Below are 14,711 nucleotides of genomic sequence, written 5' to 3'. Positions count from 1 at the left end.
CAGAGATCAGGAGTTCAAGACCAGCCTGGCCAACATGGCAAAATCCTGTTTCTACTAAAAAATACAAAAATTAGCCAGGTGTGGTGGCACGCACCTGAAATCCCAGCTACTCAGGAGACTGAGGCAGGAGAATTGTTTGAACCCAGGAGGCAGAGGTTGCACTCCAGCCTGCATGACAGAGCAAGACTGTCTCAAAAAAAAAAAGATACCAAGTGGTCAGGCATGGCGGCATAGGGCCATCCATAATCCTAGCTACTCTAATCTGGCTGAGACCAATGATTTCAAGACCAACCTGGTCATCATAGCAAGATCCTATCTGTAAAAAAAAAAAAAAAAAAAAAAAGATACCCAGCAACTCAATTTTTTTCCCTAAGAATCCAGACAGGAACCTCTTTACATTCAAGAACCTCTTTGCCTACTCTTTGAGTAATTCCTAATTTTTCTGGCCCTTATTAGGAAATTAATACTGAAAGTAGTTTTCCTAGACACAAAAATTTTATCCTTTCTTCAAATCAATTTTGATGTCTTGCTTTAATAGGAAAGCAACTGCCCTCCTTCAAGAGAAGTAGCATTCTCTTTTTATTTTTTTTATTTTGAGACAGAGTTTCACTCTTGTTGCCCCCACTGGAGTGCAATGGCGCAATCTTGGCTCACTGCAACCTCCGCCTCCTGGGTCTTGAACTCCTGACCTCAGCTCATCCACCTCCCTCAGCCTCCCAAAGTGCTGTGATTACAGGCATTTTGGAACTAGAATAGTATTAGATGTGATAGTTACTGTTATCAAAGCTTAGAATAATTACTCTACTAATGATGGAAGGAGAGTTAGTAAACAGTAATATCTAAGCTAGATAATACATCCTTGCAAAAATTATCTAGTAATACCCACAGTAAGGTGGCTCGTGCCTGTAATCCCAGCACTGCGCCTGGCCAGAAATGGCATTCTCTAGGGTCAAGATGGCTACATTCACAGACCAGCATTCATATATCCTGCTACATCCCCACACTCATGTAGAATTATGGGTGGATGGGAGGCTCTAGAACATGCAGGATCCACATCCCAGAGAAGCCAACAGCAATATCAATAGCATTTCACTCCTTTCACTCACTTTGCCAGTTTCACCAGAGCCATTTTCTCCACATCTCCCACGGCGTAAGCTCTCCAATAACACTGTCAAAAAAATAAACTGGTCATTTTGACCATTGTCCCATGTGCCACAACTAAATCATATGAAGGTTAAGACACTGCAAGCCTCCCAGAAGTTCAGATTTATAGAATGCAAGGCATTACTAGTTCTGATAGGTCTAGGCTACACACTGACATTCCCACTGATGACCTTGGCCCAGCTTTGCTTTCAGACTATGTATCTATAAATATTCAGACTTTCCTATGCACCTAGATCAGAATAAGGGAAAAATTAGAGCACAGATAGCCCAACCTTCATCTAAACAGCAGATTTCCACTCAAATTCTTCAGGACCCAATTTAAGGTACCTTTTTGGCTTCCACTAGTTGATTGAGTTTCTCATAACATTCTCCTAAAGCAACCAGCATGCGAGAATCATTGGGTCTGAGAAAGAAGAATAGACAGTCTGAGCAAAGACTTGACAGAAACTGAGGTTCTCCCTTGAGGAACCAGTACACCACTATTTAAAATCTATGCAGGCCGGGCGCGGTGGCTCAAGCCTGTAATCCCAGCACTTTGGGAGGCCGAGACGGGCGGATCACGAGGTCAGGAGATCGAGACCATCCTGGCTAATACGGTGAAACCCTGTCTCTACTTAAAAAATACAAAAAACTAGCCGGGCGACGAGGCGGGCGCCTGTAGTCCCAGCTACTCGGGAGGCTGAGGCAGGAGAATGGCATAAACCCGGGAGGTGGAGCTTGCAGTGAGCTGAGATCCGGCCACTGCACTCCAGCCTGGGTGGCAGAGCGAGACTCCGTCTCAAAAAAAAAAAAAAAAAAAAAAATCTATGCAACAACTGGTCTTTAACCTAATGCTCCATATAATAGATTACTTTGTGTTCATAATTACACTATTAACCTGTTAGTGAAATACAGTAAATGAAAATAACCAAACAGCATTTAGCAACTTTAAACTCAGATCCCCAAGAGTAAAAACCATCTACTGTAATTTGTCAATAGCTATCAAAAGAGGGAAAAAAAGATATTAGCTCTTCCCATATCAGATGCATTGTCAAGTGACCAGGCTTACCGAAGCTGGTGGGCCCGTCTATAATAATAAAGGCAGTAAAATGGCATCTTAAGGATTTCATAGGTCTGCCCAAGGCCATACCAAGCTCTGTAGTCCCGCTTGTTGACCTCAATGGCATGTCTAAGAAATGGAAAAGACAGGTTGTTAAGAAGGCAGAATCAAGGTTAGCAACTTGCAGGCTTAGAGGCTCCTAACATCACAGCAATCTGCTCTACCTCACCGTCCTCTAGATAATCACCTATATGCCTGGATAGCAGCAGACGTGTTCTTCATCTCCATGTACTCATGTCCCATCAGTGTCCAGGCACCAAGATACCGAGGATTTAATTTCAGGGCTCTCTGGAAATACAAGGCTGCTTTCTCATGCTGAGAACGTAAACTGTAATAATTGCCTGATTAAAAATCAAACAAAAAAATGAATAATCAGAAAGGTAAAAATAAAAGTCCATTAAAATAGATAGCATTCCACCAAATGGGCGTGAAACCATAACCCATTCCCTCTAAAGTCCTGGCAAATCACCCAAATTGTACAAAAGGGAAATATTCCCTTGGGAAATATATTTCATATATCACATATTCTGGTTAAAATATATATATATATTCTTTTTTTTTCAATTTTTTTTTTTTTTTTTTGAGACGGAGTCTCACTCTATCGCCCAGGCTGGAGTGCAGTGGCCCGATCTCAGCTCACTGCAAGCTCCGCCTCCCGGGTTTTTACGACATTCTCCTGCCTCAGCCTCCCGAGTAGCTGGGACTACAGGCGCCCGCCACCTCGCCTGGCTAGTTTTTTGTATTTTTTAGTAGAGACGGGGTTTCGCGGTGTTAGCCAGGATGGTCTCGATCTCCTGACCTCGTGATCCACCCGTCTTGGCCTCCCAAAGTGCTGGGATTACAGGCTTGAGCCACCACGCCCGGCCTCAATTATTTTTTTTTTGAGATGGAGTCTCGCTCTGTCGCCCAGGCCAGAGTGCAGCGGCACGATCTCAGCTCACTGCAAGCTCCGCCTCCCGGGTTCATGCCATTCTCCTGCCTCAGCCTCCCAAGTAGCTAGGACTACAGGCGCCCGCCAACCCGTCCAGCTAACTTTTTTGTAGTTTTAGTAGAGATGGGGTTTCACCATGTTAGCCGGGATGGTCTCCAGCTCCTGATCTCATGATCCGCCCGCCTCGTCCTCCCAAAGTGCTGGGATTGCAGGCGTGAGCCATGGTGCCCGGCCCAGAATTTTCCATCATAGCTCTACTTGGGAGGAATTTGTCTTTCCTAAGTAATTCTGGCAAAGTTCAGTTGTGTTTAATAAGGAATTATAAATCAACTAATCTTACATTATTTTGTGCTCACATGATTATGTTGAGTTAATCCCTCATATATAAGCCAGAAATAAATTTTCCCCAATTGCTTTTTTAAAAATGATCACTACACAGCCCAATGCTCCAACTCGCATATTTATATGAAGGTGAAAGAGAAACAGATCAATATTTATAATTTGCTACAAACACAGTGACTTCTATCAAGACACAGGCAGAAAAGGGTAAAGTACAGAGAGGTAAAGACTGCCTGAGAATGAACTTGCTGCATCTCAAAAATCTACAGGGAAAAGCAATGAACCAGAGCTACATTAAAGAAAAAATATATTCTTCCAAAGCAGGCGCAGAGTTGGAAGATGGCTAGACCAGGGAGAAGGGCATAAATCCGATGGGAGAAGAACAGCATACAAATGGCGTAATTCAAACTCCATGCATAAATACAGCATCCTAAATAGTACAGGTTAGTCGTTGATATCCAGGTCCTGAAGTCCTGCAGACCTAGGATTAAGCCCCTGCTCTGTCACTTAACAGATCTTGGGAACGTTGTGCTCTCTCAACCTCAGTGTTCTCATCTGTAAAATGGTGTAACAGCGCCTATCATTCAAGGACGTGAGAATTTGAATGGGTTAATTCCTGTGAAGTACTTGTACTGAGGGGTGGTCTGTTCCCAAATGCCTCTCAGAGGAGACAGATTTCCTTCTCTGGGGTCCGCTGTGTGTAGGTTTTTGGTCTTGATAAGAGAAGAAAATGCTATTTTAGTTTCATTCTATACTTCCATTTCCTAGTATTTTAAAGATGCTCAACCTCATTCCTAAGATAAATGCAAACTAAACTACCCTTAAATACCATTTTTCACCCATCATATTGGCTAACATCCTAAAGTTTGATAACACACTCGGATGTAGAAGCTGTGAAGAAGCAGGTCCTCTCAGACTGCTGACTCGAATGTAAATTGGTATAACCACTACAAGGGTAATTGGCAATATGTCAAAATTACAAATGCACAAACCCTTGGACTATGGACAATGTTAGTCACTAAAGAAAATTTTTCTAAAATCAAAAGACTAGAAATAACTCCAATGTCTATCAATAAGAGGCCATTCAATTAAATTATGTTTCATCCCTCTAATCTTTTTGCACCTGAATAAAGATAGTTCTTTTTGTGTTCATAGAACATCTCTCTCCAAGATATATTTTAAATTATAAAGATGCAGATGAATATGTGTAATATGCTACATTTTGTGTAATAAAAAGGAAGTAAACATGAATATTCACATTTGTCTTGAATAACCATAAAAAAATTTTAAGGCTGGGTGCAGTGGTTCACACCTGTAATCCCAACACTTTAGGAGGCCCAGACGGGATTGCTTGAGCTCCAGAGTTTGAGACCAGGGGCAACACAATGAAACCTCATCTCTACAAAAATTTTTTAAAAATATAAACTGGCTGGGCATGGTGGTGTGTACCTGTAGTTCTAGCTACTCAGGAGGCTGAGGTGGGAGGACTGCTTGAACCCAGGAGGTCAAGACTGTAGTGAGTCATGATTTTACCATTGCACTCCAGCCTGGGTGACAGAGCAAGACACTGTATCAAAAATAAAATATTTGGCCGGGCGCGGTGGCTCAAGCCTGTAATCCCAGCACTTTGGGAGGCTGAGACGGGCGGATCACGAGGTCAGGAGATCGAGACCATCCTGGCTAACCCGGTGAAACCCCGTCTCTACTAAAAATACAAAAACTAGCCGGGCAAGGTGGCGGGCGCCTGTAGTCCCAGCTACTCGGGAGGCTGAGGCAGGAGAATGGCGTGAACACGGGAGGCGGAGCTTGCAGTGAGCTGAGATCCGGCTACTGCACTCCAGCCCGGGCGACAGAGCAAGACTCCGTCTCAAAAAAAAAAAAAAATATTTATACCTTTTTATTCTTTTAAAGTTTCAAATCATGCAATTGAATTCTTATCAAAAGTTAGTCAAGTAATCATTTTAAAATTTAATTTTTTTTTAATTTAAAAAAAATTTTCAGATAGAGTCAATCAATGTGTTCTGTGGTCAGCCTTGTGGGAGTAAACCTAGTCTTGTTAGAGTTATCATGGCCCACTCTCCGTTTATTAAAAGATATTTTTCATGTATTTTTTATGCTTGTGTCCCAAACCTTGTTTACTTTGAGAGAAGTAAAACAAGTACTGCTCTCCCTGGAAGAAGGCAGGATTGCTCACCAGATGGGGATAGAACAGTGCACAGAATAAACCTACTTCCTGAGCATGTCTCTGCCTGTAGCTATTTGACTTTAACCTTGGTTGGACAAGTTGCCTTCTTTGCCTGCATGCCTCAGTTTACCATTTCATAAACTAAAGATGTTACTCTAGAATTTTTTCCTTGCAGTTATTCAATTTTAACATGAATATCAATGACACATGCCAGTGCCCTTCTCTACTTAACCTCTCACTTCCTTCAATTTCCTGACCACATTCTTCCTTTTTCAAACATTTAATGAGCATCTATTATGTGCCTGGCATGGTGCTAGGTGCTTTGGAATTCAAAGATGAAAGACCAAGTCCCTGCTATCAAAGAGCTCATGGTCTAGGGAAGGAGAAAGGCAAAAGACAATTATAATACAGAGGGAAAGTTCCGTGATCAACCACATCCTACCCACAAAGCTCTCAGAAATGAAGAGTGCCAACATGACCCAGAAAAGCATGGAGTCCCTTGGCTGTTACACTGTCTCTATGAGTAATATATTTACTTATTTCCCCCACAACCCAAGTGTTCCTGCTGCCTTACAGTAGGAACAGTAAGGGCATCCTTGGCTCGTTGCCCTTACTGTTTGGCTGTTTCTTGGGGAAATTTATCCTTTCCTTTCACTTCCTCTCTGGATTTATCCTGGAACCCCATAACTGGTCTTCACATCTACCATTTCTTCTTAATCCAGTCTATCATATATGCACTTGCTAGGCAAGTACGCCTAACATACTTTATTCCATTTAGTCTCCTGAATGATCAATCTCTGAATATAAAGGTGGCAAATGAACAAAATGCATGGCAAGCTATGCTATCTGGTATCTGGCTAATCAGAGCCCTCCTGTGTAACATTTCCACAGATCTTCTACACAATGACACATAATGAATGGCGGCCCCACCCCCCCAATATTCTAAGATCCAGAGACACTTCTTAAAAAAAAAAAAAAAAAAAAGGGTCTTGCTTGCTTCATTGACCGGGTTGGAGCGCAGTGGCGCAATCTCAGCTCACTGCAAGCTCCGCCTCCCGGGTTCCTGCCATTCTCCTGCCTCAGCCTCCCGAGTAGCTGGGACTACAGGCGCCCGCCACTACGCCCGGCTAATTTTTTGTATTTTTAGTAGAGATGGGGTTTCACCATGCTAGCCAGGATGGTCTTGATCTTCTGACCTCGTGATCTGCCCACTTCGGCCTCCCAAAGTGCTGGGATTACAGGCGTGAGCCACCACACCCAGACAAAAAAAAAACTCTTAAACACTGCAAGTTTTTATTCTTTTTAATATCACCTGGATACAGCATTTATATACACATTCTCTTTCTTTTTTTCTGAGACAAAGTCTTGCTTTGTCACACAGGCTGGAATGCAGTAGTACAATCACAGCTCACTGCAGTCTCAACCTCCTGAGCTCAAGCAATCTTCCCACATAAGGCTTCCAAGTAGCTGGGACCACAGGCACACACCACCAAGCTGGGGTAATTTTTATATTTTTTTGTAGAGACAGAGTCTCCCTATGTTGCCAGGGTGGTCTCAAATTCCTGAGCTCAAGCGATCCTCCTGCCTCAGCCTCCCAAAGTGCTGGAATTAACATTTTCTTAGATTATGCTTTATAACGGTGGTTTTCAAACTACATTCCTTGGAGCCTAGGTTTCTAAAGAGGTACCCAGGCCGGGCACAGTGGCTCACGCCTGTAATCCCAGCACTTTGGGAGGCCAACGTGGGCAGATCACCTGAGGTCAGAAGTTTGAGACCAGCCTGGTCAGCATGGCAAAACCCCGTCTCTACTAAAAATACAAAAATTAGCTGGGTGTGGTAGCGCATGCCTGTAGTCCCAGCTACTCAGGAAGCTAAGGCAGAAGAATCACTTGAACCCAGGAGGCGGAGGTTGCAGGGAGCCGAGATCGTGCCACTGCACTCCAGCTTGGGTAATAAAGCAAGACTCCATCTCAAAAAGAAAAAGAAAAAAACAGGTATCTCAAGGGTTAAAAAGGTAGCACTCTGGCCAGGAGCAGTGGCTCATGCCTACAATCCTAGCACTTTGGGAGGCTGAGGCGGGCGGATCACCTGAGGTCAGGAGCTCAAGACCAGCCTGACCAACATGAAGAAACTCGGTCTCTACTAAAAATACAAAATTAGCTGGGCATGGTGGCGCATGCCTGTAATCCCAGCTACTCAGGAGGCTAAGGCAGAAGAATCACTTGAACCCAGGAGGCGGAGGTTACGGTGAGCCAAGATCACGCCATTGCACTCCAGCCTGGGCAACAACAAGCAAAACTCCGTCTCCAAAAAACTAAAGGTAGTGCTCTAAGTTTCCCTCTCACACGAGAATCAAAGTAGTTCTATTCTCATTGGTCTTAAAAAGTGGAAGTGAAAGATTTCAGCTGAAGAAAGTATAAAAGCCATCTGTCTTACATTAACTGGTAAATAAACAAAATGTGGCATATCTAAACATGGAATACTACTCAGCAATAAAAGGAACTACTATACATGCTACAACATGGATGAACCTCAAAAACATGCTAATGGATGGGAGGCTGAGGCGGGAGGATCACTTAAGGCCAGGAGTTCGAGACCAGCATGGGCAACATAGTGAGACCCTATCTCTAAAAATAAAAATTATCCAGGTGTGGTGGCATATGCCTGTAGTCCCAGCTACTCCAGAGGCTGAGGCAGGAGAAAGCTTGAACCCAGGAGTTCATGCTACTGCACTCCAGCCTGGGTGACAGAGAGAGAACCTGTCTCTAAAAAAAAAAAAAAAAAAAAAAAAGCTAACTGAAAGAAGCCAGACAATAAGACTAAATACTTCAAGAATCCATTTATATGAAATTCCTGGAATAGGTAAAACTATAGAGAAAAAAGCAAAGCAGTGGTTGGCGGGGGATGGGAATGGGACTGACGGCAAATACACACGAGGGAACGTTTTGGGGTGATGGAGTATTCTAAACTGGATTATGGTAATGGTTACAAACTGTATAAATTTACAAAAACTTATTGAAATGTAGACTTAACATTTTATGGTATGTAAATTATACCTCAATAAAGCTATGGGTTTTTTTTTTTTTTTGGTTTTTTTTTTTTTTGAGAAAGAATTTCGCTCTTGCTGCCCAGGCTGGAGTACAATGGTATGACTTTGGCTCACTACACCCTCCGTTTCCTGGGATCAAGCGATTCTCCTGCCTCAGTCTCCTGAGTAGCTGGGATTACAGGCACCCGCCACCATGCCCAGCTAATTTTCAGATTTTTAGTAGTAACAGGGTTTCACCATGTTGGCCAGGCTGGTCTTGAACTCCTGACCTCAGGTGATCCACCCGCCCATCCTGGTCTTGAATGCCTGGACTCAAGCAATCCTCCTGCCTCAGCCTCCCAAAGTGCTGAGCCCCTGCACTGGCCTAAGCTATATATTTTTTAAAAAGAATGAAGAGCTACACCAAGACTAGGATTTTCACGAAATCCTGTTGAATGAGAAAAGCAAAATGTAGAGTATGTATATAATATCCTATTTTTGTAGAGCAAGTAGCCCATTAAGCCTTGCATATGTATATATATATTCCTTTTAATGTGGCATGAGAACATGTTAACACAAGTAACTTAAAGGGGGAAAGGTGCAGCAAGCAAAAGAAACCCTGCACTTTAAAAAATCTGCTTTATGGCCCAGGCGCAGTGGCTCACATTTTATTATTCTCCTTTTACAGATGAAGGAACTAAAGCACAGAAGGTTAGGTAACTTGTCCAAGATTACACAGCTAGTTAGTATCTAAACCAGAATTTAAAATTCGGCAATCTGACTCAGAGTCCAAAGCTTACATATGCTATTCTGTAGTATATGTAAAATATATATATATATAAAATAAAATGCTGCCGCTCAGGTAGAGATTGTGACTCACAGGTACAGAAGGTAGCAAGTCACATCAAGACATAAATGCAAAGGAAGCCAGGACTAAACAAATAGAAGATTCTTGCCATCACTCTACTCTTAAGATTATCTCATTCTCTCAGGTCCTCAGTTTCCTTTTCTTGTCTCCATCCTTCTTTCTCCTTTTCACTTCCTCTGAACTGGCTATAATATGAAAGCTAAAGTATATTTTTTTGTCATATCTAACATTTCCTGCTCGATTTTTTTTTTTTTTTTTTGAGACGGAGTCTCGCTCTGTCGCCCAGGCTGGAGTGAAGTGGCCGGATCTTAGCTCACTGCAAACTCCACCTCCCGGGTTTACGCCATTCTCCTGCCTCAGCCTCCCGTATAGCTGGGATTACAGGCGCCCGCCACCTCGCCTGGCTGGTTTTTTTGTATTTTTTTAGTAGAGACGGGGTTTCACCGTGTTTGCCAGGCTGGTCTCGATCTCCTGACCTCGTGATCCGCCCGTCTCGGCCTCCCAAAGTGCTGGGATTACAGGCTTGAGCCACCACGCCCGGCCTCCTGCTCGAATTTTTAAGGTAGGTGGGCTGAATTCAACAAACATTTATTGACTATATGTCAGAAATTTTTACTGAGCATTACAGATATACTAAGGAAAAAAACACAATTCATTAAGGAGTTCGCCTCAAACGATTATTAAAAGAAAGAAAAGAGCCAGGCACGGTGGCTCACGCCTGTAATCCCAGCACTTTGGGAGGCCGAGGCGGGCGGATCACGAGGTCAGGAGATCGAGACCATCGCGGCCAACATGATGAAACCCTGTCTCTACTAAAAATACAAAAAATTAGCGGGACGTGGTGGCGGACGCCTGTAGTTCCAGCTACTCAGGAGGCCGAGGCAGGAGAATGGCGTCAACCTGAGAGGCGGAGCGTGCAGTGAGCCAAGATCCTGCCACTGCACTCCAACCTGGGTGACAGAGGGAGACTCTGACTCAAAAAAAAAAAGAAAAAGAAAAAAGAAAAAAAGAAGCTTCTAAATAATTATTCTTCTCATATATTTTTTTTTGTTGTTTTTTTTGCTTTTTTGTTTTTTTTGAGATGGAGTCTTGCTGTTGCCCAGGCTGGAGCATAGTGGCACGATCTTGGTTCACTGCAATCTCCGCCTCCTGGGTTCAAGCAATTCTCCTGCCTCAGCCTCCTGAGTAGCTGGGATTACAGGTGCCCGCCACCACACCCAGCTAATTTTTGTATTTTTAGTAGAAACAGGGTTTCACCATGTTGGACAGGCTGGTCTCAAACTCCTGACCTCAGGTGATTCACCTGCCTTGGCCTCCCAAAGTACTGGGACTATAGGCATGAGCCACTGTACCCAGCCTGATATTTTTGTTTTATTTTGTTTTGAGACGGAGTCTTGCTCTGTTGCTCAGGCTAAAGTGCAGTGGGGCGCGATCTCGACTCACTGCAACCTCTGCCTCCTGGGTTCGAGTGATTGTCCTGCCTCAGCCTCCCGAGTAGCTGGGATTACATGCGCCCGCCACCGCACCTGGCTAACTTTTTTTTTTTTTTTTTTTTTAGTAGAGATGGGGTTTAACCATCTTGACCAGGCTAGTCTCGAACTCCTGACCTTATGATCCACCCAACCTGGCCTCCCAAAGTGCTGGGATTTCAGGCGCTGTGAGCCCCCATGCTTGGCCTGTGAGCCAAAATCAACCATTGCACTCCAGTCTGGGCAACAAGAGTGAAACTCCATCTCAAAACAAACAAACCCAGTTGCCTCTCTCCATTCCTCCTGCCAATACATCAATTTAGGCTGTCATTCCTAGGACTGGATTATTGTAACATCCTCCTACCTGGCCTCCCTGCCTCTAGTCTTGCCCTCTTTCTAATCCTCCCAGCACATTGTCTCTAGTCATCTTTTTTTTTTTTCTAATTTCCAAAAAAAAAATTTTTTTTTTTTAGAGGTGGGGTCTTACTGTGTTGCCTGGGTTAGACTCGAACTCCTGAACTCAAGTAATCCTTCCACCACAGCCTCTTGAGTAGCTGGAACTATAGGCACACGCAACTGTGCCCGGCTTCAGTCATCATTCTAAAGTGAAAATCTGACCACTTTAGAAAGGCATCAAAGGCTCTTCAAGATCTGGCCCCTGTTTGTACATTCTTACCTCCCACACCATGCCTCAGGCACAGTGAAGTATTTCAAGCACAATGTCGGTTGTACGCTTCAATGCCCTTCCAAAGTCAAGCCTTCTCCCTTCTTGAGTTCTTTTTCTCCTGCCCATCCTTTAAGCATCACCTTCTTCAAGAAGCCTTCCTAATCTCAGACTGATTAGATGCTTTTCCTATGTATTCCCTCAACATCCTGGGTTTACCTTAATCATAACACTCAATGCATTAAATTTATAGTTGTTTTCTTACTGGTCATCTTCAATAGGCAATTGGGGTAGGTACTGCAATACAAGGCACAGTGCCTGGCACACAGAAAATGCAAAAGAGATGCTTTCTAAATAAACTAGAGTCCCACTCTCACCATAATGGGCTTTATGATTTATTTATAATGCTCTGATACTGACAAGATCATTTGTTCCTTGTTAATCTGTGTTCTCATAGAATTTCTTCTTTTTTTTGAGATGGAGTCTAGCTCTGTCGCCCAGGCTGGAGTGCAATGGCACAATCTTGGCTCACTGCAATCTCTGCCTCCAGGGTTCAAGAGATGCTCCTACTTAAACCTCCTGAGTAGCTGAGACTACTGGCATGCGCCACCACACCCAGCTAATTTTTTTTTATTTTTAGTAGAGACAAGGTTTCACCATGTTGGCCAGGTTGGTTTCAAACTCCTGACCTCAAGTGATCTGTCCACCTCAGCCTCCCAAAGTGCTGAGATTACAGGCGTGAGCCACCGCGCCTGGCCTGTTCTCATAGAATTTATTACATTTTTTATTAATGTTTACTTCCTATACTAGACCATAACTTCTTCAAGGGCTAAAAAAATTTATTGAATGATTGATGGATTAAAATTCCATCTGTTTATTAACAATATCCTAACCTAGAAAGGTACAAATATATGATGTCAATGTAATGTGACCAAAGACCCGGGAACAGGGAAGCTAGGCTTTCAATCACAATCAACCAAACCTACTTTCATCTAGGAGTGATCATTCAGCTGTCTATGTCAACTGATTATCAGGCCACACAGTGTGACCAAGTATAGTATATAGGGCCATAGTTATCAACTGAGGGTGATTCTGACTCTCAGAGAACATTTGGAAATGGCTAGAAACACTTTTAGGTGTCACAACTGGGGGAAGGGAGTTACTGCCATCTAGTGGGTAGAGGCCAGCAATGCAGCTAACATCTATGATGCACAGGACAGCCCCCCACAAAAAAATTATCCAACCCAAAATGTCAATAGTGCTGAGACTGAAACACCCTGATGTAGGAAAACAGGCAGTCTCGTCTCTTTTTTGAAATTCTTATGAGCTTTTTAGCTATATAAAAGTTTAAAACAAATACACCTTTGATCCAGTCTTTCACTGCTAGGAACTTATTATATATAGTTGCATAAGCATGCAAAAATAAATATACATGTACAAAGATGTTTCCTGAAGTCGTCTTTTTTTTTTTTTTTTTTTGAGGCAGAGTTTCGCTCTTGTTGCCCAGGCTGGAGTGCAATAGCGTGATCTCGGCTCACCACAACCTCCACCTCCTGGGTTCAAGCGATTCTCTTGCCTCAGCCTCCCAAGAAGCTGGGATTACAGGCACGCACCACCACACCAGGCTAATTTTGTATTTTTAATAGAGACGGGATTTCTTCATGTTGGTCTCGAACTCCCGATCTCAGGTGAGCTGCCCGCCTCGGCCTCCAAAGTGCTGGGATTACAGGCATGAGACACTGCGCCCAGCTGTGCAATGTTTATATTAATAAAATCTAGCCACAACTTATATAATAGAAAATGATTAAATTAAAATGATGGCCAGGGCTGGGCACAGTGGCTCACACCTGTAATCCCTGCACTTTGGGAGGCCAAGGTGGGCGGATCAGGAGGTCAAGAGATCAAGGCCATCCTGGCTAACACAGTGAAACTCCATCTCTACTAAAAATACAAAAAAATGAGCCAGGCGTGGTGGTGGGTGCTTGTAGTCCCAGCTACTAGGGAGGTTGAAGCAGGAGAATCGCTTGAACCAGGGAGGCAAAGCTTGCAGTGAACTGAGATTGCAGCCACTGCACTCCAGCCTGGGTGACAGAGCAAGACTCCGTCTCAAAAAAATAAAATAAAATAACTGGCCGGACGCGGTGGCTCATACCTGTAATCCCAGCACTTTGGGAGGCCGAGGCAGCAGATCACAAGATCAGGAGATTGAGACCATCCTGGCTAACACAGTGAAACCCCATCTCTACTAAAAATACAAAAAATTAGCCAGGCATGGCGGCATGCGCCTGTAGTCCCAGCTGCTGGAGAGGCTGAGGCAGGAGAATGGCATGAACCCAGGAGGCAGAGCTTGCAGTGAGCCGAGATCGCACCACTGCACTCCAGCCTGGGCGACAAAGCGAGGCTCCGTCTCAAAAATAAAATAAAATGATGGCCAGGCGTAGTGGCTCACACTTATAATCCCAGTACTATGGGAGGCTAAGGTGGGAAGACTACTTGAGCCCAGGGGCTGGAGGTTACAGTGAGCTAAGATTGTTACCACTGTACTCCAGCCTAGATGACGGAGACCCTTTCTCTTAAAAAAAAAACAGAAACAAAAAAAAAAAACACCAGGTGCAGGGGCTCACACCTGTAATCCCAGCACTTTGGGAGGCCGAGGCAGATAGATCATGAGGTTAGGAGATCAAGACCATCCTGGCTAACAAGGTGAAACCCCATCTCTACTAAAAACACAAAAACTTAGCCGGGCATGGTGGCAGGCCCCTGTAATCCCAGCTACTCGGGAGGCTGAGACAGGAGAATGGCGTGAACCCGGGAGGCGGAACTTGCAGTGAGCCGAGATCGCACCACTGCATTCCAGCCTGGGCAACAGAGCGAGACTCCATCTCAAAAAAAAAAAAAAAAGTACATCTATAAAATGCTAGTCATCAAAAATAATACAAGTTTAAATGTATTAACATGAAAAGA

General features: G+C 43.8%; 1 protein-coding gene across 1 annotated transcript in view; it reads right to left on the bottom strand.

Annotated features, from left to right (window-relative positions):
- Nucleotides 1–14,711, bottom strand: part of CDC23 (cell division cycle 23) — a 35,543-nt gene that overhangs the window by 2,318 nt on the left and 18,514 nt on the right. Inside the window, exons 10-13 of the mRNA XM_033181104.1 lie at nucleotides 2,451–2,604; nucleotides 2,213–2,332; nucleotides 1,492–1,567; nucleotides 1,107–1,168 (exon numbers count right to left, since the gene is read on the bottom strand). Coding sequence (XP_033036995.1) covers nucleotides 1,107–1,168; nucleotides 1,492–1,567; nucleotides 2,213–2,332; nucleotides 2,451–2,604 — 412 coding nt within the window. The remainder of the gene's footprint in view (nucleotides 1–1,106; nucleotides 1,169–1,491; nucleotides 1,568–2,212; nucleotides 2,333–2,450; nucleotides 2,605–14,711) is intronic.

This window comes from Trachypithecus francoisi, unplaced genomic scaffold (genome assembly GCF_009764315.1).
Source record: "Trachypithecus francoisi isolate TF-2019V2 unplaced genomic scaffold, Tfra_2.0 Lachesis_group2, whole genome shotgun sequence".
Taxonomy (NCBI): Eukaryota; Metazoa; Chordata; class Mammalia; order Primates; family Cercopithecidae; genus Trachypithecus; species Trachypithecus francoisi.
This window is presented reverse-complemented; position numbering and strand designations above follow the sequence as displayed.